The sequence below is a fragment of the Hemitrygon akajei genome, chromosome 5, assembly GCF_048418815.1.
Source record: "Hemitrygon akajei chromosome 5, sHemAka1.3, whole genome shotgun sequence".
Lineage (NCBI taxonomy): Eukaryota > Metazoa > Chordata > Chondrichthyes > Myliobatiformes > Dasyatidae > Hemitrygon > Hemitrygon akajei.
In genome coordinates, this window is record NC_133128.1 from 68,611,136 (window position 1) to 68,637,775 (window position 26,640).

The 26,640-nt window shown below is 39.9% G+C and overlaps 1 protein-coding gene across 1 annotated transcript in view; it reads right to left on the reverse strand.

The window, feature by feature from the left end:
* Positions 1 to 26,640, reverse strand: part of LOC140727211 (cilia- and flagella-associated protein 47-like) — a 596,979-nt gene that overhangs the window by 548,049 nt on the left and 22,290 nt on the right. Inside the window, exons 4-5 of the mRNA XM_073044476.1 lie at positions 16,804 to 16,942; positions 1,571 to 1,796 (exon numbers count right to left, since the gene is read on the reverse strand). Of these exons, the coding sequence (XP_072900577.1) occupies positions 1,571 to 1,796; positions 16,804 to 16,942 (365 nt within the window). The remainder of the gene's footprint in view (positions 1 to 1,570; positions 1,797 to 16,803; positions 16,943 to 26,640) is intronic.

The window sequence follows — 26,640 nt, forward strand, 5'->3', positions numbered from 1 at the left end:
CTTTTCTATACCCTAACACTTTCATTTCCATTCTAATATGCAGCATTTGACAAAATACCTGTTTGTGCAAAGCCAATATTTTCTGTACAATCAATTTAACTACGTTCTATGTTTTAATCACCCTGATTTATGCTGTATACCACAAATTGCAAATTCCATGTTTTTGTAATATCTTTTCAACCTGTCCTACCATCTTGCAAGATATATTCACATAAAAGCCCAGATGTGTATGATCCTGTATTATTTTGTCAATATTGCCTCTCCTTATTTTTCAAATCAAAGTGTATGAATGTGCACTTGTCTTCACTAAATGTCATCTTCAATTTGTCTCCACATTCCATACTATGCCATACTGAAGACTACTGCTATTCTCCTCACCATTTGAGCACTTATCCCAAGCAGACACCCTTTGGTCTCACATGCAAGCTGACAGCCTGGGTGGGCAATAGACTGGTGCAGAATGAAGGTGTCATGAAAGCATTGACAATCAAGACCTTAATCATACTGTTACAGAGCTCAGGGTCATGATGGTATTGCAGGATAAGATGTTGTGTTCTATTGCCACTTTGAGGACATTTGGTAGGGGCCAAAAACATTGACTTTGATTTTCCCAAAGTTTAGCTGGAGGCTAATTGAACAAATAATAATTATGGTTACTGTGAATCTGTGTTGATAAAGACCCACATGAAAGCAGTTCATTAATATTAATGCCACGCAATAAAAGGCCAGTGTTCTCCAGAATAAGAATTGACAGAGACCAAGAGAGGGTGGTAAATAATTGGTTTTCATACTGGATGGAAGAAGACATTGTGTTTCTTAGGAGTTGGTACTGGGACTATTACTATTTTGATGTATATTACTGTGAAGAGTAAAATTTCCAAACTTGCAAATAGGTCATTTAATTGGGCCTAATTAATAGGGTAAATAACAGCAAAGTAGTTGTTGAGGTGTACAATATAAAAGCACTCAATAAAACACCAGATATGAGATCATTACACCCAAATGTTTCATATAATCTCATGAATTACAAAATGGTTGAAGAACAGAAAACATAGAAATAGAAAGCACAGATCTACTACATTTCTCTATATTTGCTTCAAAGTTCGATCATTTTAATAAACTATAAACAAACAAAAATAAAGATATTGATAAGTAATGGTTTAAAAATTAAATGCTGAATTCTACCAAATCATGGATGAATTCACAAGTATATAAATTGCACTTATGTCTAAATTATATCCCCTTCATTGGCATCTCCAAAAGTACCCAGATTTGACTTGTACATCAATTTTTAGATGATGTGATTGAGCATGGAAATGACAGATGAGCCAATATAGGTGTAAAAATAATTGCTTTAATTTAGTAGAAAGAAGTTTACAAAGGTACGGCAAAGGAATGTAATCTTATAGATAAAGACAATTACATACCATTATCAAATAAATCATAAAATAAAAAGTTATTAGTATTTCTGGATAATATCCTATATTTAATTATAATCCTCTTACTTATTTATTTAAAGGCAAATGCTTCTTACTTAATTTAATATTACTCCAATAATAATTTTTACTACCACTTCAGATCCAACGGCATCATTTTTCATCACAGTCACCCAGTCGATAGGTTCAGGGCTGTTGTTATACAGAATAACTTGCTCCTGCTTTGAGGTTCCATAGTAGGTACTGCCAAAATGAATACATTCAAGCTTCTGGCTGGAAAAATCAAGAAGTTCCAAAACTGGCTGAACAATGTTTCCCTTAATTTTCACAGTCGTTTCTCTACCACCTTCAAACTTCACCCTAGAAATAAAATGAAAAATCTAAATAAAGCAAAAGAACTTATAGTGAAAATATTGTTTTTAATTAATGCTTTCTCCTCACAGTTGCCCACAAAATTTGAATTCTCAAATCAAATAACTGGATTAATTGATCTTGTTCAGCAATTCAAAAGTGCACCTAAAAATTCAGAAGAGCAGGAAACTATGCAAACAAATAATAAAAACCACAACAATAAGTCTTGGGGGGGGGGACACCCCACAAATCTGATGGGTGTAGCTTTTCATTAGTGCTTTCCATATCAGCAGACAATAAAGGTGTTTAAGAAGTCCTTTACAAGCGGTGATTGATAAGTTCATGGCCTAAAGTAGAAGGAGTCAATTTTAGAAAACCTAGCACATTTATTTTTCAATATAGTCCCCTCCTACATTTACACACTTAGTCCAGCGGTCATGGAGCATACGGACCTTGGACCTCCAGAAAGTGTCCACAGCAGGGGTGATTGATAGATTCGTGGCCTAAGGTAGAAGATGAGTTATACAGCTCTCATTACATGTACATGCAGTTCAACTCTTTGAGTGATTATGCAGAAAGTTTGAAGTTAATAACTCATCAGGGTGATTGATAAGTTCATGGCCTAAGGTAGAAGGAGATGAGTTAATAACTTCAAACTTACTGCATTATCACTCAAAGAGTTGACCTGCATGTGCATGCAACAAGAGCTGTATAACTTATCTCCTTCTATCTTAGGCCATGAACTTATCAATCATCCATCTATGGACACTTTCTGGAGGTCCAAGATCCATATGCTCCACAACCGCTGGACTAAGTGTGTAAATGTTGGAGGGGACTATGTTGAAAAATAAATGTACTAGGTTTTCTCAAATTGACTCCTTCTACCTTAGGCCACGAACTTATCAATTACCCCTCGTAGTTCAGATGAATTGAACGGGTATTGATTGAAGTAATGGCTGCATCTTTTAACAGTGAGATGTTCACTGACTACAACCTCTGCTAGAAATCATTTCTAATCATTGCTTACCACATCAATGTCAAAACAATCACTATCTTTTGGATACTGTAGTGTAACATATTCATGGAAATAAAGGAGAGTGGGAGAAATGAATTATTTGTGTCCCAGGAAGCCTTCCTGAGCAAAAATGAAGTTTCAGTAATAGGAAGTTACCAGAAAGGTTATACAAGAAGTGATCACAGGGTCTACAGTGCTTTGTAAAACTATTCAGCCTCTAAACCCTTTATTCACATAAAAATGTATTTGCAACCAGGGATTTTGATCAATTTAACTGGGAATTTTTATTTGTGAATCATATGCTCCTTTATTCACAGTTGAGCCCAAAAATATGGAAAATTGTAAAGCATGAAGAACTAAAAATTCAAAAACTGTAATGTCAGCAGTTCAAAAGTATTCATTTCCCTTTGCTCAGTTCTCAGCTAACGACCTCTCACAGCTATTGCAACCAGTCGTCTTTTTGGATAAATCTCTATTAACTTTCCACAATGTGATGGAACAAGATTTGCCCATTTCTCCTTGCAAAATTGCTCAAGCTTTGCCAAATTAGTTGGGGAGCAGCAATAGACAGCAATTTTGAGGTCTTGCCAGAGACCAGATTAAGGTCAGGACTCTGATTGGGCCACAGGCCATTCAAGGACATCAATTTTCTTCATTTGAAAATTGAAGAATCACGTGGTTGCATTAGCAATGTGCTGTGGGTTGTTCTTCTGCTGAAAGATGAACTTCCTCCCCAGTTTAAACTAACAGGTTTTCATTCAGGATCCCTCTGTACTTAGCAACATTCATCTTCCCATCAATCCTGACTGAATTTCCAGTGCCAGCAGCTGAAAAGCATCTCATTAGCATGATGCTACCTCCACTATAGTAGGGATGGTGTTAACTGACTGATGCACCATATTAGATTTACGCCATATGAGCCAATGGGGCCAAAAATTTCAATTTTAGTCTCATCCGACCACAAGACCTTCTTCCACAATTTTACAGTATCTACTAAGTGATGTTTTGCAAAGTCTTTACGAGTAAGGATGTTTTATTTAAGCCAGGGCTTCTTCCTCGCCACTCTTCCATAAATACCCTCCTTGTGCAACACCTTAGAGATTAAGGAGCTATGAGCTTCATGTCCAGTTGTTGTTACTGACTTCTGCAGCTCACTCAGAGTGACTGTTTGTATCACAGTAGCCTCTCTTCTCCGCCATTCTTCTCCAACGACTAAGTTTAGAGGGAGGGCCTGACCTAGGCAGTGTGGCTGTGGTTTCATATTTTTTCCACTTTTTCACAATGGACTGCATTGAGCTCCAAGGTATGTTCAGTGCCTCTGAGATGGTCTTGTACCCTTCCCCAGATATGTGCTTCTCTATTATCATTCCCATAACCAGTCTTGACTGCTCCTTTATCTTCATTTTGGTTTGGTCTGTTGAAAAATCTACCATGCAGCTGAGAGAAAGGGGGTATTTATTCTCATGAGTTCTTTGAAAACAGGTTATCCTCCAATTTTCTACATCAACAAATTATGTGAGTTCGTAAGATAACATATTGCTCCTGAGATAAGTTAGCACAGTAATTACAAAGGGGATGAATACTTTTTTTCATCTCACAATTTTGGTTTTTAATTTTTAATAAATTGTTGACTGGTTTTAAATTTTTTTAACTTAACATGATGCACAACATTTTGCAAATTAGCTCAAAAGATCATACATTTTAAATTTAGAAACTGAGACAGTAAAATCTGAAAGTAGTTATGGTGGGTGAAACACTTTTTCAAGGTAATGCATTGACAGTCCTAGGGACTGCATGCTTGCCCAGAAAATGTGTCATATCCCATTATTTTTTGCCATTGCAGACCAAAGCAAATTCAATGTTACATGGGTAAATTGTATCAGTATACAGTAAATCAATAGGCCAAAAACATTCTTCTGAAGTACCCCTGCATTAATAGCCTTCCACAATTATGACCATCTTTTTTTTGTTGGTTTAGGTTCTATTGGTGGAGAGTTTGTTTTTGATTTCAAATGATTTATTGCTCCCATACTTGCTTAAATTCTGTTTTGAAGTTAAGAGCTATCATTTTCATTGATGATATCATTGATGAAATCCGTTCTTTTATGCATATTTAGACCAAGTCTCCTGCAATGTTTATGAAGCTCAACATCATCCAAGCCAAAACAGACTATCTATCTACCAACCAAAACACCCCAGATTTTAGCAACAAAGTTCAAATTCAAGTTTATTGTTGGTCATCTGTATAAATCTATACAGCTAAGTGAAACAACGTTCCTCTGAGACTAAGGTGCAAGACACAGTACATATACCACTTAAGCACATAAACACAATAATAATATTAATGGATAAAAATAAGTACTCCATAGCTGTAGAAGTTGACATAAAGTGCATATACAACGTATAGTTAAATATTCAACAATATTATTACTACTGGCACTATTATAAATAATGTATTCTGGGTGATAACAGAGCACTCAGAAGTCTCACAGCCTGGGAGAAGAAGCCTTTACCCAGCTTAAAAGTCCTTGTTCTTATACTGCAGTACTTTCTGCCAGAAGGTAGGATATCAAAGAGAATGTAGGACAGATGGAAGAGGTCTTTGATATTGCTGAGGGCTCTGTGAATGCAGTGCTTCTGGTGTATATCCAGGATGAGGGAAGAGGGAGTGATTCTGATGATTCTCTCAGCAGTCCTCACAATCTGTTGTAGGGTCTTGTGGTCAGATGCCCTGCAATGGCCATGCCAAATGGTGATATGATCTCCAAAAAGCCATCTCACAAGTGAAGTGGCAATTCTGAACTAAACCTGAATCAATAAAGGATGCTCTGTTATGGTCCGGTCTGGAGCCCGCATTCCAGGTCTTGATCCGGTCCACAGACTCCGGACTCCGGGTCTTGCAGCCATCCCTCCTGTCACCCTTAAGCCAAATAGGATCATCTTGGCTTAAGAAGGTGCACCTGTTGCCTATCAGCTGGCAGGTGGATATAAGGGACTCTGGGACTGAGCCTAGTTGGAGGGTTGTCCTATTTGCTGGTTGGCTATGTTCTGAGGTGTTTTGTCTGATTAGCTCTGTTTGTTCTGGCTTGGAGGGCTCATGGCTTCATCCTCAAGTTCTGTGAGTCAGCCTTGGAGTTACCCTGGACCAAGTTCCCTTCTGATCCCTTGCCTCTGTTGGGTAGCAGGCTGGACTGCCGTTGCCTGGCAGGGGAACTCTGTCCCCTTCCTACCCCTTGCTCCTTACAGGTTGTGCCCACACCTGCCCAGGTGTTCTGTGTCTTGCCCAGGCCTCCATGATCCTGCCTGGGAGGCAGCCCTGCCCAGGAATTATGCGGCCGCCCAGGGAGCTCTCCTGTCAAGCCACGGACTCTGGGACCCAGCCAAGCCATGGATTCTGGGACCCAGCCTAGCCACGAACTCTCTCTGAACCCCAGGATTACCGAGCATGCCCTGTCTCTTTTGAATGCCCTGGTCTCCCCATCTGGTTCTATCCTTTAGTTATTCCTGTCCTGCCCCTAGTTCTTCAGTGCCTGTGTCCTGCACCTGTGTCCAGCCTCCTGGCCCCTTGTGACATGCTTGACATTTGTGGCAGGGCTTGAAAACTATCACCTTTTATTAAGTTAAATTGAACAACATAGGCAACAACAGGGCTTTACTCCCTGATGAGCTCAATGCCTTCTTAGCTCAGTTTGTCCATCAAATCATGGAGGAACCATCACAAACTCCCACAGCCCCAGATAATCCTATGATTTCAGTCTCTGAGGCTGACATGCAAACAGTTTTTAGGAGGGTAAGCCCACAAAAAGCATCCAGACCAGACAGGTACCTGCCTGATCAAGTAGCTGGAGTGCTCACCAAGATCTTCAGCCTTAACAGCGTGAGGTACCACCTACTTCAAGCAGGCTTCAATTATACCAGTGCCCAAGAAGAACATTGTAACCCGCCTCCATGACTCTCATTCAGTAGTACTTAAATCCACAGTGATGAAGTGTTTTGAGAGTTTGATGATGAAACATATCAACCTCTGCCTAAAAAGCAATTTGGATCCACTGCAATTTGCCTACGGGAGCAACAGGTCCACAGCAGATGCCACCTCACTGGCTCTTCACTTAATCCTAGAACATGTGGATACATCAGGATGCTCTTTATAGACTACTGCTCAGTATTCATTACCAGTGTCCCTTCAAAACTAATCAATAAGCTCCAAGACCTTGGCCTCAATGCCACCTTGTCCAATTGGATCCTTGACTTCCTCACTTGCTGACCCCAGTCACGTCAGATTGACAACAGCATTTTTCCCTTGATCTCTATCAACACAAGTACACCACAAGGCAGGTGATTAGCCCCCTGATCTACCTGCTTTACATTTATGACTATGGCTAAACATAGCTCCAATACTGTATTCAAATTTTCTAATGGCATCACTTTTGTAGGCCGAATCAAAACTGGTGTAGAACCAGCATATAGGAGGGAGATTGAAAATCTGGCCTAGTTGTGCTATAACAACAACCTCTTACTCAATGTCAGCAAGACCAAGGAGCTGATTATTAACTTCAGGTAAAGGAAACCAGATGTCCACAAGCCAGTCGTCATTGGAAAATCAGAAGTGGAAAGGATCAGCAACTTTAAATCCTTTGTGGTTATTATTTCGGAGAACCTGTGTGGGCCCACCACGTAGGTGCAATAATGAAGAAAGCACAGCAGCATCTCTACTTCCTAAGGTGTCTGTGAAGATTTGGTATGGTATCTAAAGCTTTGACAAACATCTATAGATGTATAATTGAGGGTATATTGACTGGCTGCATCTGACCCTTGTATGGAAGCACCAATGTAGGAAAATCCTACAGTAAGTACTAGATACGGCCGTCCATCACAGGAAAAACCTCCCCGCCACTGAGCTCATCTACCACTGTTGCAGGAAGGCAGCATCCATCATCCGAGACCCCTACCACCCAGGACATGTTCTAATCTCTCTGCCACCTCTCAACCATTAGGCTCTTGAACCAAAGGGGTTAACTTCTCTCAGCTTCACTTTTCCCATCATTGAAGTGTTCATACAACTTATGGACTCACTTTCAAGGACTCCTCATCTCATGTTCTCTATATTTATTGCTTATTTATGTATTATTATTATTTCTTTCTTTTTCAACACACATTGGTTGAACACCCAAGTTGGTAGTCTTTCACTGATTCTGTTATAGAGTCAAAGACAAGTAGAGCACAGAAATAGGCTCTTCGGCCCATCTAGTCCAAGCAAAAACTATTAAAACTGCCTACTCCAATTGACCTGCACGTGAATAGCCCTCCAGATTCCGACTATCCTTGTACCTATCCAAACTTCTATTAAACATTGAAATTGAGCTCACATGAATCACTTGTGCTGGCAGCTCATTCCACACTCTCATGACCCTCTGAGTGAATGTTTCCCCTCTTGTTCCCTTTTGAACTTCTCACTTTTCATCCTTAACCCAAGACCTCTAGATGTAGTCCCACTCAACCACAGTGAAAAAAGCCTGCTCGCTTTTACCCTATCTATACTGTCACAATTTTGTATACCTCTATCAAATCTCCTCTCAATCTTCTATGTTCAAAAAGAATATAGTCCTAATCTATTCAATCATTTCTTATAATTCAGGTTGCCAGACCTGGCAACATCCTTGTAAATTTCTCTGCACTCTTTTAACTTCGCTTACATTTTTCTTGTAGGAAGGCGACTAAAACTGCACACAATACTCCAAATTAGGCCTCACAAATGTCTTTTAGAACTTCAATACCTTCTATACTCAATACATTGATTCACGAAGGCTAATGTGCCAAAAGCTTTCTTTATACCTTATCTACCTATGATACCACTTTCAACGAGGTATGTACCTATATTCCCAGATTCCTTTGTTCTATCACACTCCTCAGTGCACAACCGTTCATTGTGTAAGACCTACACAATGTGCAAAACCTCACACTTGTCTGCATTAAATTCCATCTGCCATTTTTCCAGCTGATGCAGATCCCTCTGCAAGTCATGAACGCCTTCCTCACTGTCCAATACACCACCAATCTTGGTGCCATCCACAAATTTGCCAATCTAATTAACCACATTTTCTTTTTTAAAAACTTTATTTTTATTATTTTGCCGATAACAGAACAAACAGGATAGAAACAAACAGAAGATGACAAACAACAAAGGACTCAGCACTAATCCCTGTGGCACAGCACTAGTCACAAGCTTCCAGTCTGAAAATCAGTCCTTTTCTACCATTCTCTGGTCTCTCCCACTATCCCTAATGCCAAGTGACTGAACCTTCTTGACCAGCCTCCCATGCGGGACGTTATCAAATGCCTAACTAAAGTCCACATAGACAACATCCACTACCTTGCCTTCATCCACTTTCCTGGTAACTTCCTCAAAAAATTCTAAGATTGGTTCGACATTCCTTACCTTGCATAAAGTCATGCTGACTGTCCTTAATCAGTCCATGTCTATCCAAATACTTATATATCCAATCCCATAGAATACCTTCCAATAACTTACCCTCAACTAATGTCAGACTCATCAGCCTGTATGTTTACGGTTACTATTCTATTGTAGATATATTGAGTACGCCCACAAGGAAATGAATTTCAGATTTGTATATGGTGACACATATGTACTTTGATAATAAATTTACTTTGAACTTTGATACAGCTGGTCAGGACATTCATCATGGTTCTCTGGAAGAATGTGGTTAGAATGGAGGTGAGAGGTAAAGATTTTGCTACAACACAAACAGTCTGAGGTTTCTCTGTCAAGAAGTCCATAATTCAAAGTTCAAGTTCAAAGTAGAATTTATTATCAGAGTACATACATGTCACCACATACAACCCTAAGATTCTTTTATCTGCTGGCATACTTAGCAAATCTATAGAACAGTAACTGTAAACAGGATCAATGGACAACAAACTCCAGCCCAGTCTGGATGAAGTACTGGCCAAGTACTAAAGACCTGTGTTGACCATCTGGCTGGTGTATTCACAGATATCTTCACCCAGTGGCACTTAAATCCATAGTGATGAAGTATTTTGAGAGGCTGGTGTTGAAGCATATAAGCTCCTGTCTGAATGGTGACTTGGATCAGCTCCAATTCGCCTACCAAAGCAAGAGGTCCACAGCAGATGCCATCTCATTAGCTCTTCACACAACCCTGTAACATCTGGACAACAAAGATGCATATATCAGGATGCTCTTTATCGATTACAATTCAGCATTTAACACCATCATGCACTCAAAGCTAATCAGTAAACTCCAAGACCTGGGCCTGGATTTCCTCACTTGCAGACCCCATCAATTCAGATTAGCAAAAACAGCTCCTCTACAAGCTCCATTAGCACAGGAGCACCACAGGGATGAGTGCTTATCCCCCAGCTCTACTCACTTTACACCTATGACTGTGTGGCTAAGTATAGCTCCAACACCATATACAAGTTTGCTGATGACACCACTGTTGTGGCTGTATGAAAAGTGGTGATGAATCAGCAGATAGGAAGGAGACTGAAAATTTGGCTCAGTGATGTAATAACAACAACCTCTCACACAATGTCAATAAGACCAAGAAACTGATTGTAGACTTCAGGAGAGGGAAACCAGAGGTCCAGGGGATAGTAATCATCAGAGGATCAGAGGTGGAGAGGGTCGGTAACTTTAAACTCCTGGGTGTCACTATCTCAGAGGACCTGTCCTGGACCCATCATATAACTATAATTGCAAAGAAAGCACAACAGCTCCTCTACTTCCTCGGGAGTCTGTGGAGATTCAGCATGCCATCAAAAGCCTTGGCAAACTTCTATAGATGTGTTGTGGAAAGAGTGCTAACTAGCTGCATTAACCCGTGGTATGGGACACCAATGCCTTTGAACCTTGAAAAGGTAGTGGATTCGGCCCAGCACATCATGGATAAAGCCCTCCCAAGTATTTAGTACACCAACATGAAACATTGCCGTGGAAAAGCAGCATCTGTCATCAAAGACCCTCACAACCTAGGCCATGCTCTTTTCTCACTGCTGCCATCAGGTAAAAGGTACAAGTGCCTCCTCAAGACTTGCACCACCATGTTCTAAAATGGTAACTACCCCTCAGTCATCAGGCTCTTGAACAAAAGGGGATAACTACACTCATTCTACTTCTGGTGGTCCCACAACCGATGGTCTCACTCTTTATCATGTTACTTCATGCTCGTTCTTTATTGCTATTTACTTATATTTGCATTTGCAAAGTTTGTTGTCTAGTTGCAAGAGGGAGGTGTTGAGACTCAACAAGGATAGTTTACTCACTAGCTTCTGAGAAATGATCGTATTGAATGCTGAACTAAAGTCAATGAACAGCATTCTGATGTACATCATTCTCCAGGTGGGACAGGACTAAGTAGGGGCCAGAGGCTATAGAATCATTGGTGAACCAATTTGGGTGATATGCAAACTTGTAGGGATCAAATGCAATGGGAAGGCAAGATTTGATATAGCTTATGAGCAGCTACTCAAAGCACTTCATTATTATTAAGGTCAGTGCCATCAGACTGTAGTTATTGAAATAGGTTACTATCGGCTAACTCCTCTAACTCTATGAGGTATATTTACTTGCAGCTCCAAACCATTAATGCTGATTGATCACCAAGGATAATGAAACAGATGTATCAGAATGCAATAATCTACAATGTCCTCCACAAGTAATAGCTGTTCTAAGTTTAAACTACAATCAGCATTACTGCATTGCTGCTGGATTGAAATCTGAAATTCATCACTCAAGAGCAAACTGGAGTACCGCAGAACTTTAGTCGTTCAAGAAGACAATTTAGCAATAGCTTCATAAATAAAATTAGGAAATGAAAGCAAATGCTGGCTTTGCCAATTACAAATTGTATAAAAAGGAGATTTTGAGAGTAAAGGGGCAATTGTAAATCTGCTTACTCAAAAGAAAATGTGTTTTAAAAAAGTGGTTAAACTCAACTGTCATACTCTTTCTCCAATGTTCTACATCCATCCAACAGGGTTTTATTCACTTGTGTAAGCATGAGTGACACTGATCAACCTTTTCATTAATATATAGGGCTATATCAGCATCAACAGGGAAAGACTGCCAATTCAATCAGCCATTGTGATTGTAATAGATATTCATTTTGCAGGGCCCAAGAGGTTTATTGCTGAACTCAGCTTTCTAGCACAGCTGCATGACCTTTCCAAAGGGTTAGAGTTGCTAATGATAATGTTAAACTTTTAACAAACATCCTTTCCTCAGCTTTTTTGTTGCAAACAAGAACCAGTCCCCAGCTCTTAACGTTGTTGAAATCCACTGTCTTTTTTAATAATAGTTTTTATAAGATTTGTACTTTTTAATGAACTCAAGTATTTTTCACACTCACTGGCAAAAAGCAGTATAGCAGCTAAACTAGTGGTTTATCATCTTTCTCATTTTTCATTTGCAAAGCATTAGCAATTACCCTTTTGATGTAATTGTTTTAATTATGTAGCCAATTAATTTATTCATTCCTATCTAAGGAATTTCTTTTATCTTGTCTATAAAAGTGATAGATTTTTCAGAAGCATCATCTTTATTCCTTTGTCTTCAAGTCAAGTCAAGTCAACTTTTATTGTCATTTCAACCATAACTGCTGGTACAGTGCATAGTAAAAATGAGACAATGTTTTTCAGGACCATGGTGTTACATGACACAGTCCAAAAACTAGACTGAACTACATAAAAAAAAATTTAAAATACAACACAGAGAAAGCTACACCAGACTACAGACCTACACTAGACTGCATAAAGTGCACAAAAACAGTGCAGGCATTACAATAAATAATAAACAGGACAGTAGGGCAAGGTGTCAGTCCAGGCTTCGGGTATTGAGGAGTCTGATAGCTTGGGGGAAGAAACTGTTACATAGTCTGATTGTGAGAGCCAGAATGCTTCGGAGTCTTTTCCCAGACGGCAGGCGGGAGAAGAGATTGTATGAGGCCCCCCCCCCCCCTTAGCATTAATTCCCCTCTTAGCATTGTTTCTCAGCTCTTTATTTAGTTTACTTAATAGTTGTATGTTTGTATACTAACATGAACTGAAATCTTGGAATTAAGACTGCTTGTCATTCCTCACTCCTGTAAGAACCCTAAGGATCAGAAATTAAATAGAGAGAGATCCAACAAATTAAATTGCAAGCATCAATCAATTTGAAGCTGGAAGCACAGTAAGGGACCAGGAGCCAAATGCAAGACAATGAGGTTATGTCATTTAGCACATCAAACATAATTACAAGTTGGGATGTATATATAAAAACATAGAAAATAGGTGCAGGAGTAGGCCACTCGGCCCTTCGAGCCTGCACCGCCATTCAGTATGATCATGGCTGATCATCCAACTCAGAACCTTGTACCTGCTTTCTCTCCATACCCCCGATCCCTTTAGCCACAAGGGCCATATCTAACTTCCTCTTAAATATAGCCAATGAACCAGCCTCAACTGTTTCCTGTGGCAGAGAATTCCACAGATTCACCACTCTCTGTGTGAAGAAGTTTTTCCTTATCTCGGTCCTAAAAGGCTTCCCCTTTATCCTTAAACTGTGACCCCTCATTCTGGACTTCCCCAACATCGGAAACAAATTTCCTGCATCTAGCCTGTCCAATCCCTTTAGAATTTTATACATTTCAATAAGATCCCCCCTCAATCTTCTAAATTCCAGTGAGTATAAGCCTAGTCGATCCAGTCTTTCTTCATATGAAAGTCCTGCCATCCCAGGAATCAATCTGGTGAACCTTCTTTGTACTCCCTCTATGGCAAGAATGTCTTTCCTCAGATTAGGGGACCAAAACTGCACACAATATTCTAGGTGCGGTCTCACCAAGGCCTTGTACAACTGCAGTAAAACCTCCCTGCTCCTGTACTCAAATCCTTTTGCTATGAATGCCAACATACCATTTGCCTTTTTCACCGCCTGCTGTACCTGCATGCCCACCTTCAATGACTGGTGTACAATGACACCCAGGTCTTGTTGCATCTCCCCTTTTCCTAATCGGCCACCGTTCAGATAATAATCTGTTTTCCTGTTCTTGCAACCAAAGTGGATAACCTCACATTTATCCACATTAAATTGCATTTGCCATGAATTTGCCCACTCACCTAACTTATCCAAGTCACCCTGCATCCTCTTAGCATCCTCCTCACAGCTAACACCGCCGCCCAGCTTCGTGTCATCTGCAAACTTGGAGATGCTGCATTTAACTCCCTCGTCTAAATCATTAATATATATTGTAAACAACTGGGGTCCAAGCACTGAGCCTTGTGGTACCCCACTAGTCACTGCCTGCCATTCTGAAAAGGTCCCGTTTACTCCCACTCTTTGCTTCCTGTCTGCCAACCAATTCTCCATCCACATCAATACCATACCCCCAATACTGTGTGCTTTAAGTTTGCACACTAATCTCCTGTGTGGGACCTTATCAAAAGCCTTTTGAAAATCTAAATATACCACATCCACTGGCTCTCTCCTATCCACTCTACTAGTTACATCTTCAAAAAATTCTATAAGATTCATCAGACATGATTTTCCTTTCACAAATCCATGCTGACTTTGTCTGATGATTTCACCTCTTTCCAACTCTGCTGTTATCACATCTTTGATAACCGACTCTAGCATTGTCCCCACCACCGACGTCCGACTAACTGGTCTATAATTCCCCGGTTATTCTCTCCCTCCTTTTTTAAAAAGTGGGGTTACATTAGCCACCCTCCAATCCTCAGGAACTAATCCAGAATCTAAGGAGTTTTGAAAAATTATCACTAATGCATCCACTATTTCTTGGGCTACTTCCTTAAACACTCTGGGATGCAGACCATCTGGCCCTAGGGATTTATCTGCCTTTAATCCCTTCAATTTACCTAACACCACTTCCCTATTAACATGTATTTCCCTCAGTTCCTCCATCTCACTAGACCCTCGGTCCCTTACTATTTCCAGAAGATTATTTATGTCCTCCTTAGTGAAGACAGAACCAAAGTAGTTATTCAATTGGTCTGCCATGTCTTTGTTCCCTATGAGCAATTCACCTGTTTCTGACTGTAAAGGACCTACATTTGGCTTGACCAATCTTTTTCTTTTCACGTATCTATAAAAGTTTTACAGTCAGTTTTTATGTTCCCTGCCAGCTTTCTCTCATAATCTTTTTTACCTTTCCTAATTAAACCCTTTGTCCTCCTCTGCTGGTCTCTGAATTTCTCCCAGTCCTCAGGTGTGCCGCTTTTTTTTGCTAATTTATATGTTTCTTCTTTGGATTTGATACTATCCCTAATTTCCCATGTCAGCCACGGGTGCACTCCCTTCCCTGGTTTATACTCAGAGAATCAGCCCTTTCAGTATTAACTGTGGATGTTTGGGATCACTGTCACAAGAACCTTTTAAGACTATCTCTGTGAATTACTTTACAGTCTTAAAAGTTTCTGGTGCCAGCAAAAGTATCAGGAAAACATCACATGTAGATGATGTCATCTATTAGAAATTAATATAAATATCAGGAAGAAGGCAGGACTGTTAGGAATGACAAAGAAAACAACAGGAGGATGGGGTTACAGAAAAAACTAGCTTATATTCCTCAATCTTTGGTCTCTGCAATGGATGACTCGTTCGTCCGCAACTCATTGGTATGTTCTTATAGTTCATAAGAATTGCACCTATGTTTCGAAATCATTTGTAGTTTGTAAATCTTTTGTAATTTATAAATCGTTTATAAATGATAAGTCCTCTGTGATTGTGTGTTGTGAATTATTGGCTTGAATTTAAATAGGTATCATTAAAAATAAAATAACTTGTTTAAACTACTTTGTTAGCTGGAAGTATCTCCTTCTTGGTGGGGTGTTGGGGGGAGGGGGGCAATCCCACAACTCAAGCTGTGGGTATTGGCAGCTAAATCTCGCTGCAGAGGTTAGAAGGGAAGTAAGCTAGTGCTTGAAGAGTAGGCAGATACAGAATAACTTTTCTACATTGAGGATACCCATAGATACCTATGTCGGATAGGGCTTCAGGACTTTTGACATTAAACAAGCTGTTGGCAGAAGCAGAGTGTTCATCCAGATCACTGGCAAGATTATACCACTGAAAGCCTTCCGGTAATTTATTTGAATGACTGATTTTTCAATCTTGTGGAGTTACTTCACAATGCCGATACAGGCTTCAGACCACTGCATAACTGCTGCTTTCTACTAATTTCAAGCAGAAGGCTGACTGAGATTATAAAAAGTCTTAGAGACAAAAAGCTGCTATGGTTTGGACAACTTGTTGATCCCTTCATCTCAAGCATCTCTGATGAACGTCACTTGTTAAAATAATGGTAGAATCACTGATGATATAAGCATCCAAAAGAAAATACAAAGGGATATTAAATACAAGATGATAAACTATAAAATATGAACTTCTGCATTTTAGGAACAACCCTTAAAAATTTGAATAAGAGTCTTATATCAAAAAGGAGAAAGTCAGAAACAACAAAATGTACAGAATTACTTACATATGCACACAGAGGACAATAGGTAAGTACGTGAGTCTTCCAAGAGGCAACAATCTGAAGTTAGTTAAAGGCATAAAGGGCTGTGAATGGATTAATCAGCAACTTGGAAGTCAAGAAAAATCAGGAGTCAGAACCAAGATCCTGATTTCAGGACCAGAAACATTAATGTGGCAATTACTTTATTTGCTGGTGACACATGACACTTGACACTCCGGGTTGATTTTTCCTGAGAGCTACAATTAGCTGCCATGGGACAAATCTGATGTGGTAGCAGAGGCCAAAGCAAATATTTATGCTATTGATTTGCACATGCTCAAAAAAAGACATAAATTATTAACAATTTTAAATTTTAATTCTTGAGAATTAAGACTATACTCACTGGAGCTTAGAACAACGAAGGGATTCAACAGAATAATTGAGTACAGATGGTCTGCAAGTGTATATCAGCAGCTTGTGAACCAATTAAAGTTTAAAGACTTACATGACCATTTCATCAAGAACCATTGGCTGTTGGGCCACCAATTCAACTTTGATCAAAAATTCTGCTTTTGCTTGAACCCTTCCATTCCTCGGCATAATAGTCAAAAATGGATTTTTTGGACTATTAATTGCAAAGAGACCTAAGGGAGAAAGAAAATTTGATACATTTCTATCCATTCCTGCATTATCAAACATTCAGAATTTAATGTTTGAAAACATACTACCGGTACTTAAGCACCATTTAAATATTTATTGACAATATTTCATTTTAGAACACCATTAAAAACTTTAAAGGAATGTGAATAAACATCAAGCATTTCTGTAAATGCAGTTGAACCAAATAGTGAAGAATTTATGTAATGTAAATGACTTCTGCAGAAGATCGCAACAAAAGATAAAACAATTATATTTATGCTCCTTGGGTTTTGTTTGATTTTACAGATTTAGTATCATAGTCATAAACAAGCCATAAAACTATTGCACTGAAACCATGATAAATTCAAAGCAAAATAAAACAATTTTCTAAATGGAATCCGTATTCTTTTGATTTGCCACTAATATTTGGGGGTGGCATTTAAATAGAAATAATCTGTCTTTGAGAAAAGTGCAAGTATCTAGTATGCAAAAAGTTCAAAATGCATTATATTTCTCAGTTTTAATTGCTGGCTTACTCAGCATAACCAAAACTTTAACTCACTTAGTCCTATTAATATTTTGATTTTCCCATCAATCTTAAACAGTGAGCTGAAACAACAAACGTGGTGCAACCATGATGACAGTTTCATGTGTATTGCTTGAATTTGTCCATTATATTGTTATATTAAGACTGAAGATGTTGATTCAAGTCTTAGACAACAATTACAATATTCCTGACAGAACAATCTGATACAGTACCATTGAATGTCGTATCCTTCAGATGAAATATTCAATTGACACATTGCTGAAGGCCTCAAATAGATGTAATATACAGCAGATGTCTATAGAAAAAGTGTCCTTTAAACAATATTTGAGAAATATAATTTTCTTCTTCCCACAGATTCTGCCTGATTTGCTCTGAACTCATCATTTTCAGTTTTTATTTCAGATTTCTAGCATTTGAGGCTTAATAACAGTGTGGAGATGGAGAAATGAGTCAGAGCAGTACATCTGGAACTTCATAAAGCACTTTTTTAAGGTATTGAAGTATAAGTTTTTACTTAAAATAAGGAAGCATGGTGTTTGCCACAGATCAGTTAAGGGACAAAATGTAAATGCTAATTCTTTGGTCATACAGATTGTTACAGATTTGTTGATCACTGGGATCTCTTCTGGAGAAGGTACAACCTGTACAAAAGGGACAGGTCATACCTGAACTTGAGGGGTATCAATGTCCTTGCAGGAAGGTTTGCTAGAGCTGTTAGACAGGGTTTAAACTAGGTTGGCAGGAGAATGGGAATCAGATAGGTCAAAAGATGCAGCAGATTGGTGTGACATGTAGAGAGATTGTGGGGAAGAATAGGTAGTGGATAGGACATAAATGCAGTCAATTGGATGGGTTGAAATGTGCCTATTTTACTGCAAGAAGTATTGGGAACAGGGCGATGAACTTCGAGTATAGATCAGTACATGGAACTACAACGTTGTGCCCATTAGAGAGACTCAGCTGTCAAAAAGGGCAGGAATAGCTGATAGACGTTCCAGGAGTTAGATGTTTCAAAGGGAACAGGGAGGGTGGTAAAAGAAGTGGGGGGGGGGGTGGCATTGCTAATCAGCAACTGTATCAGACAATTGGAATCACTGACGGTGGTATCACTGAATGGCCTTGCTAATCAGGGATAGCATGCAGAATGGCAGAACATCATCAAGGGATCACTGAGTCTGTGTGAGTGGAACTCAGAAACGGGAATGGAGCAATCACTCTATTGGGAGTATTGCATAAATCCCTCAATAACAAAAGAGACACTGAAGAGCAGATCAGGAAGCAGATTTTGGATAGGCGCAAAAATAACAGAGTTGTCTGAGTGACTTCAACTGCCCTAACATTGTTTGGCATCTCCTTGGTGCAAAAGGTGCAGAATTTGGCAGCTGTGTCCAGCAAAGATTCCTGACACAATATATGCACAGATCAACTAGAGGAGAGGAAATATTACAGCAGATTGTATGGAAAAGTATTTAATTTGGAGAAGGCAAATTATGATGCTATTAAACAGGAACTCGGAAGCATAAGTTGGGAACAGATATACTCAGGGAAATGTACAATGGCAACGTGGAGGTTGCTTAGAACCCCTAAGCAACCTGCACATTGCTATTGTGTGGGGTTCTAGATAGGTTTGTTCCAATGATGCAGAGAGAGGACAGGAAATTGACAAGGGAAGTGGAACACCTAATCAAGAAGCAGAAGGAAGCATACTTGAGCATTAAGGAGCAAGGGTCAAACAGGGCTCTTGAAAATTATAAGTTAGCCAGAAAGGAGCTTAAGCCAGGAATTAGGATTGCTGGAAGATGACATGAGAAAGCCTTAGTGAGTAGGATAAGGAAGACCCCAAGACATTCACGTTAGTGTACCACAAAGACTTTAGCAGTTCAGGAAGACAATTCAGTAATAGCTTCATAAATAAAATTAGGAACAGGAAGCAAATGTTGACTTCACCAATTACAAATTGTATAAAAAGGAGATTCTGAGAATAACAAGGGGCAATTTTAACTCGGCTCACTTAAAAGAAAATGTGTGAAAAATGGTAAAAATCACTGTTATACTTTTCCTCCAATGTTCTACATCCATCCTACAGGTTTTTATTTGCAGCTGTTCATTTGTATAGGAATGAGTGACACTGATCAACCTTCTCATTAAATAAATATATCAGTCTGGATTCATTGAAGTAGTGACAAAACAAATTGATGAGGTAGAGCAGTGCATGTGGTGTATATGGATTTAGTAAGCTGTTCAAAAGAAAAAAGCGACGAGAGACAGTTGGCTTGTGAATTTTGAGCACAAGGTTTATTAAAAAGAGAGGGGCCAGTCAGATCATTTGGTGCTTTTGCAATTGGTAAAGGCATTGGCTTGTGGATTTTGAGCGCAAGTTTTGAAGGAGTGAGAGGAACTGTTTGGGTCATTTGGCAAACTTGTGATCGACAGATCCATTGGCTAATGGATTTCAAACACAAGGTATTTGTTTAGTTATTGATTGAGATACAGTGCAAAATAAGCCCTTTTGGCCCCTCAAGCCACACCGCCCAGCATTCCCCCAATTTGATCCTAGCCCAATCAGTCACAGGACAATTTACATTGATGTATGTGTGGCAGGGTTTCATATTTGTGGGTCATTGAGATTTCTTCTGGGGAAGGTATGATTTGTACAAAAATACCAAGGTATACCTGTGGCAGGGTTTCATATTTGGGGGTCATTGAGATTTCTTCTGGGAAAGGTATTATTTGCACAGAAATATCCAGGTACACCTGAACTTGAGTGGAACCAATAACCTTGCAAGCAGGTTTGCTAGAGCAGTTGGGGAGGGTTTAAACCAGTTTGGCAGGAAGATGGGAACAAAAATGGTCAGGCAGAGGTTAGACAACCTACAGGCTTTCCCCTGGTATAATGTTCCACACCCCCCCCCCCACACCCACCCCCACAACAGTTTCCAAAGCAGTATATCTATTATTTACAGGAACAGCTACAGGGGTACTCTGCTAATCAGAGGTAGTATCACAGCTGCACAAAGGGAGGATATCATGGAGAGATTGTCTACTGAATCAGTGGGGGTGGAAGTCAGAAACAAAATGGGAGTAATCACTCTACTGGCTCCACTCTATAGACCCACACAACTCCCTTTCAATAGCAACAGAAATACTGAGGAATAGACTGGGAGGCAGATTTTGGAAAGTTGGAAAAATAATTGGGTTGCTGCCATGGGTGACTTTAGCTTCCCTAATATTGACTGGCACCTCCATAGTGCAAAAGATTTAGATGGGACAAAGTTTGTTAGGTGAGTCCTAACACAATATGTAGACAGGCTGACTAGAAGAGAAGCCATACTGGATCTGGTGCTCGGCAATGAACCACATCAGGTGTCAGATGTCTCAGTGGGTGACCATTGCAGACACAGTAACCACAACTCCCTGACCTTAACCATAGCCTTGGACAGGAATAAGAACAGATGGTATGGGAAAATATTTAGTGTGAAAAGTGGTTAACTATGATGTTATTAGGCAGGAACTTAGAAGCATAACTTGGATGTACTCAGAGAAATGCACAATGAAAAAATGGTAACTTTGCGGGGGTGGGGGTGGTCTAGATAGATTTGTCCCATTGAAGCAAGGAAAGGATGGTAAGGTGAAGGAACCATGGTTGACAAGAGATGTGGAAAATGTAGTCAAGAGGAGGAAAGAAGCATAATTAAGGTTTAGGAAGCATGATTCACACAGAACATTAGAGTTACAAGGTAGCAGGAAAGAACTGAATAATGGACAGGAGAGCTAGAAGGGGAATGAGAAGGTCTTGGCATGTAGGACAAAGGAAAACACCAAGATGTTCTACACATATGGGAAGAAAAGGAGGATGGCAAAAGTGAGGATAGAATAGATCAAGGATAGTAGAGAAGGATGAGTCTGGAGTCGGAGGAGATAGCAATGTTTTGCACACCTAACATTCATCCTTAATGAATATTTCACTTTAGTATTCACAAGTGAGAAGGACCTCGACATTTAATACAGACAAGTGTGAGGTTTTGCACTTTGGAAGGAAAAACCGAAGTAGAACATACAAGATAAATGGTAGGGCACTGAGGAGTACAGTAGAACAGAGGGATCTGGGAATACAGATACAAAATTCCCTAAAAGTGGCGTCACAGATAGACAGGGTAGTAAAGAGTATAAGAGTTAGAATGTTAAGGTAAGGTTGTATAAGGCATTGGTGAGACCGAATTTGAAGTATCATGTGTAGTTTTGGTCACCGAATTACAGGAAGGATATTAATAAGGTTGAAAGAGTGCAGAAAAGGTTTACAAAGATGTTGCCGGGACTTGAGTAACTGATAACAGAGAAAGGTTGAATAGGTTAGGACTTTTTTCCCTGGAGCATAGAAGAATGAGGGGAGATTTGATAGAGGTATATAAAATTATAATGGGTATAGATAGAGTGAATGCAAGCAGGCTTTTTCCACTGAGGCTAGGGGAGAAAAAAACTAGAGGACATGGGTTAAGGGTGAAGGAGAAAAGTTTAAAGGGAACATTGGGGGGACTTCTTCACACAGAGAGTGGTGGGAGTGTGGAATGAGCTGCCAGATGAAGTGGTAAATGCGGGCTCACTTTTAACATTTAAGAAAAACTTGGACAGGTACATGGCTGAGAGGTGTATGGAGGGATATGGTCCAGGTGCAGGTCAGTGAGACTAGGCAGAAAAATAGTTCAGCACAGCCAAAAAGGGACAAAAGGACCGTTTCTATGCTGTAATGTTCTATGGTTCTATTTGTGAGGACAGGCTGATGTGCTAAAACATGTCAACATTAAGAAAGACGATGTGCTGGAACTTTTGAAGAACAGTACAATATATGTTCCCGGGGCCAGATGGGATATACTCCACGTTACTACAGGAAGCGAGGGAAAATACTGCTGTACCTTTGGCAATGATCTTTGCATCCTCACTGGCCACTTGACTAGTATCAGGCTATTGATGAATGGAGGGAGGCAAATGTTATTCCTTTGATCAAAAAAGGGAGTAAGGATAATCTAGAAATTATAGAACTGAGATAATTACTTCAGCGGTGGGCAAATTTCTAGATTAAATTCTTAGACACAGGATTTTTGAGCAATTGGAGAAGCATAGTCAGATTAGAGATAGACAGCATGGCTTTGTGAGGGGCAGGTCATGACCCTAAATGAATTCTTTGAGGATATGACAAAGCACGTTGATGAAGATAGAGCAGTGGATAGTGCACCCATGGCTGACAAGGGAAATTAGGGATAGTATCAAGTCCAAAGAAGAAACATATAAATTAGCAAAAAAAGCAGCACACCTGAAGACTGGGAGAAATTCAGAGACCAGCAGAGGAGGATAAAGGGCTTAATTAGGAAAGGGAAAAAAGATTATGAGAGAAAGCTGGCAGGGAACATAAAAACTGACTGTAAAAGCTTTTATAGATATGTGAAAAGAAAAAGATTGGTCAAGACAAATGTAGGTCCCTTACAGTCAGAAACAGGTGAATTGATCATAGGGAACAAGGACATGGCAGACCAATTGAATAACTACTTTGGTTCTGTCTTCACTAAGGAGGACATAAGTAATCTTCCGGAAATAGTAGGGGACCGAGGGTCTAGTGAGATGGAGGAACTGAGGGAAATACATGTTAGTAGGGAAGTGGTGTTAGGTAAATTGAAGGGATTAAAGGCAGATAAATCCCCAGGGCCAGATGGTCTGCATCCCAGAGTGTTTAAGGGAGTAGCCCAAGAAATAGTGGATGCATTAGTGATAATTTTTCAAAACTCCTTAGATTCTGGATTAGTTCCTGAGGATTGGAGGGTGGCTAATGTAACCCCACTTTTTTTAAAAAGGAGAGAGAGAAAAACTGGGGAATTATAGACCAGTTAGTCTAACATCGGTGGTGGGGAAAATGCTAGAGTCGGTTATCAAAGATGTGATAACAGCAGAGTTGGAAAGAGGTGAAATCATCAGACAAAGTCAGCATGGATTTGTGAAAGGAAAATCATGTCTGATGAATCTTATAGAATTTTTTGAAGATGTAACTAATAGTGTGGATAGAGGAGAGCCAGTGGATGTGGTATATTTAGATTTTCAAAAGGCTTTTGATAAGGTCCCACACAGGAGATTAGTGTGCAAACTTAAAGCACACAGTATTGGGGGTATGGTATTGATGTGGATGGAGAATTGGTTGGCAGACAGGAAGCAAAGAGTGGGAGTAAACGGGACCTTTTCAGAATGGCAGGCAGCAGAGGAGGATAAAGGGCTTAATTAGGAAAGGGAAAAAAGATTATGAGAGAAAGCTGGCAGGGAACATAAAAACTGACTGTAAAAGCTTTTATAGATATGTGAAAAGAAAAAGATTGGTCAAGACAAATGTAGGTCCCTTACAGTCAGAAACAGGTGAATTGATCATAGGGAACAAGGACATGGCATAGTGGGGTACCGCAAGGCTCAGTGCTTGGACCCCAGTTGTTTACAATATATATTAATGATTTAGACAAGGGAATTAAATGCAGCATCTCCAAGTTTGCAGAGGACACGAAGCTGGGCAGCGGTGTTAGCTGTGAGGAGGATGCTAAGAGGATGCAGGGTGACTTGGATAGGTTAGGTGAGTGGGCAAATTCATGGCAAATGCAATTTAATGTGGATAAATGTGAGGTTATCCATTTTGGTTGCAAGAACAGGAAAACAGATTATTACCTGGACGGTGGCCAATTAAGAAAAGGAGAGGTGCAACGAGACCTGGGTGTCATTGTACACCAGTCATTGAAGGTGGGCATGCAGGTACAGCAGGCGCTGAAAAAGGCAAATGATATGTTGGCATTCATAGCAAAAGGATTTGAGTACAGGAGCAGGGAGGCTCTACTGCAGTTGTACAAGGCCTTGGTGAGACCGCATCTAGAGAATTGTGTGCAGTTTTGGTCCCCTAATCTGAGGAAAGACATTCTTGCCATAGAGGGAGTACAAAGAAGGTTCACCAGATTGATTCCTGGGATGGCAGGACTTTCATATGAAGAAAGACTGGATCGACTAGGCTTATACTCACTGGAATTTAAAAGACTGAAGGGGGATCTTATTGAAATGTATAAAATTCTAAAGGGATTGGACAGGCTTGATGCAGGAAGATTGTTTCCGATGTTGGGGAAGTCCAGAATGAGGGGTCACAGTTTAAGGATAAAGGGGAAGCCTTTTAGGACCGAGATGAGGAAAAACTTCTTTACACAGAGAGTGGTGAATCTGTGGAATTCTCTGCCACAGGAAACAGTTGAGGCTGGTTCATTGGCTATATTTAAGAGGAAGTTAGATATGGCCCTTGTGGCTAAAGGGATCAGGGGGTATGGAAAGAAAGCAGGTACAGGGTTCTGAGTTGGATAATCAGCCATGATCATACTGAATGGCGGTGCAGGCTCGAAGAGCGGAATGGCCTACCCCTGCACCTACTTTCTATGTTTCTATGGATGTGGAGTATACAGACAGCCCTCCTTATCCGCGAGTTCCTCATGCGCAAAATCAACCAACCGTGAATCAAGAAAACCCGGAAGTGCTCTTCCAGCACATGCTGTTCGAGCATTTATAGACATTTTTTGCTTGTCATTATTCCCTAAACAATGCAGTATAACAACTATTTATATAGCATTTACATTGTATTAGGTATTATAAGTAATCTGGAGATGATTTAAAGTATACAGGAGGATGTGCGTAGGTTATCCTGAATCGGGATCGAAAAAAAATGGAAGTTCTCTTACTAAGTAAGTCGGAACAGGTACACTTGGTATTATTTAGCGTCAGTTAGTCAAACGTTTGTCTTAGTAGTACAGTATATATTTTACCTTTCTATGCATATAAAACACTTAAGAAACATATGTATTTCAATAATTAAACCGCCGCGTTGCTTAATAATAATTGTAGCTTTCATCAGGGCAGGGCCTTTCTCACTTTATCCTTTAAAATTGTTCCGATCATTGATTGACTGTAGCCTAACGCTTTTCCAATGACCGATGGCGTTTCACCTCTTTCCGATCACTTTATTATTTCCACTTTATTTTCAATCATGATCGTGATTATTTTCATGAACAGAAACATTGTGGATTCAGAGCTCCACTGGGTCGTAAAGACCACTGCACTGAGACAGGTTAAATAAGGTCTGGGGTTCCGCTGGGTCCTAAAGTCCACTGCACTGAGACAGGTTAAACAAGGGACTTGAGTATCCACATTTTTTGGTATCTACAAGGGGTCCCGGAACCAATCCCTTGCAGATAAGGAGGGCCAACTGTATACACCTTAGTAAAGAGTTTGATAAGGGATCCAGGGAATCTTGGCTGCATGATTTCAGAATTGGCTTGTCCATAGAAGCCAGAAAGTGACTGTAGATAGAGTGTATTCTGTCTGTAGTTCAGTGACCAGTGATGTTCCAGAGGGATCTGTTCTGGGATCCCTGCTCTTTTTCATTTTTATAAATGACTTGAATGAGAAAGTGAAAAGGTGGGTTAGGAAGTTTGCAGATGACATGAAGGTTGGTGGAGTGGTGTATAGGGTGAAGGGTTGTTGTAGGTTACCACTGGATATTGACAGGATGCCAAGCTGGGCTGAGAATTGGCATATGGAGTTCAACCCAGAAAAGTGTGAAGTGATTCACTTTGGAAAGTCTAATTTAAAGGCAGAATACCGGGTTAATGACAGGATTCTCAGCTGTGTGGAGAAATAGAGGGATCTTGGGGACCACATCCATAGATCCCTCAAAGCTGCCACTCAAGCTGATAGGATGGTTAAGAAAGTATATGGTGTGTTTGCCTTTATTAGTCAGGGGCTGAGTTCAGAGCCTCAAAGTAATATTGCAACAGCACCATAAAACTCTGGTTAGACCATATTCTGGTCATCTCAATATAGGAAATATGTGGAAGTTTTGAAGAGATTTACTAGGATGTTGCCTGGATTAGACAGCATGTCTTCTGAGGAAAGGTTGAGGGAGTTAGGGCTTTTCTCTTTGGTGAAGAAGGATGACAGGCAACTTGATAGATAAGAGACATAGGCAGAAAAGACAGCCAGCACCTTTTCCCCAGAGCAAAAATGGCTAATACAGGAGGGCATAAGGTAAGCAGGAAGTATAGAGGGTATTTCAGAAATAGGTTTTTTTCTTAGAGACTGGTAAGAGTGTTGAACACA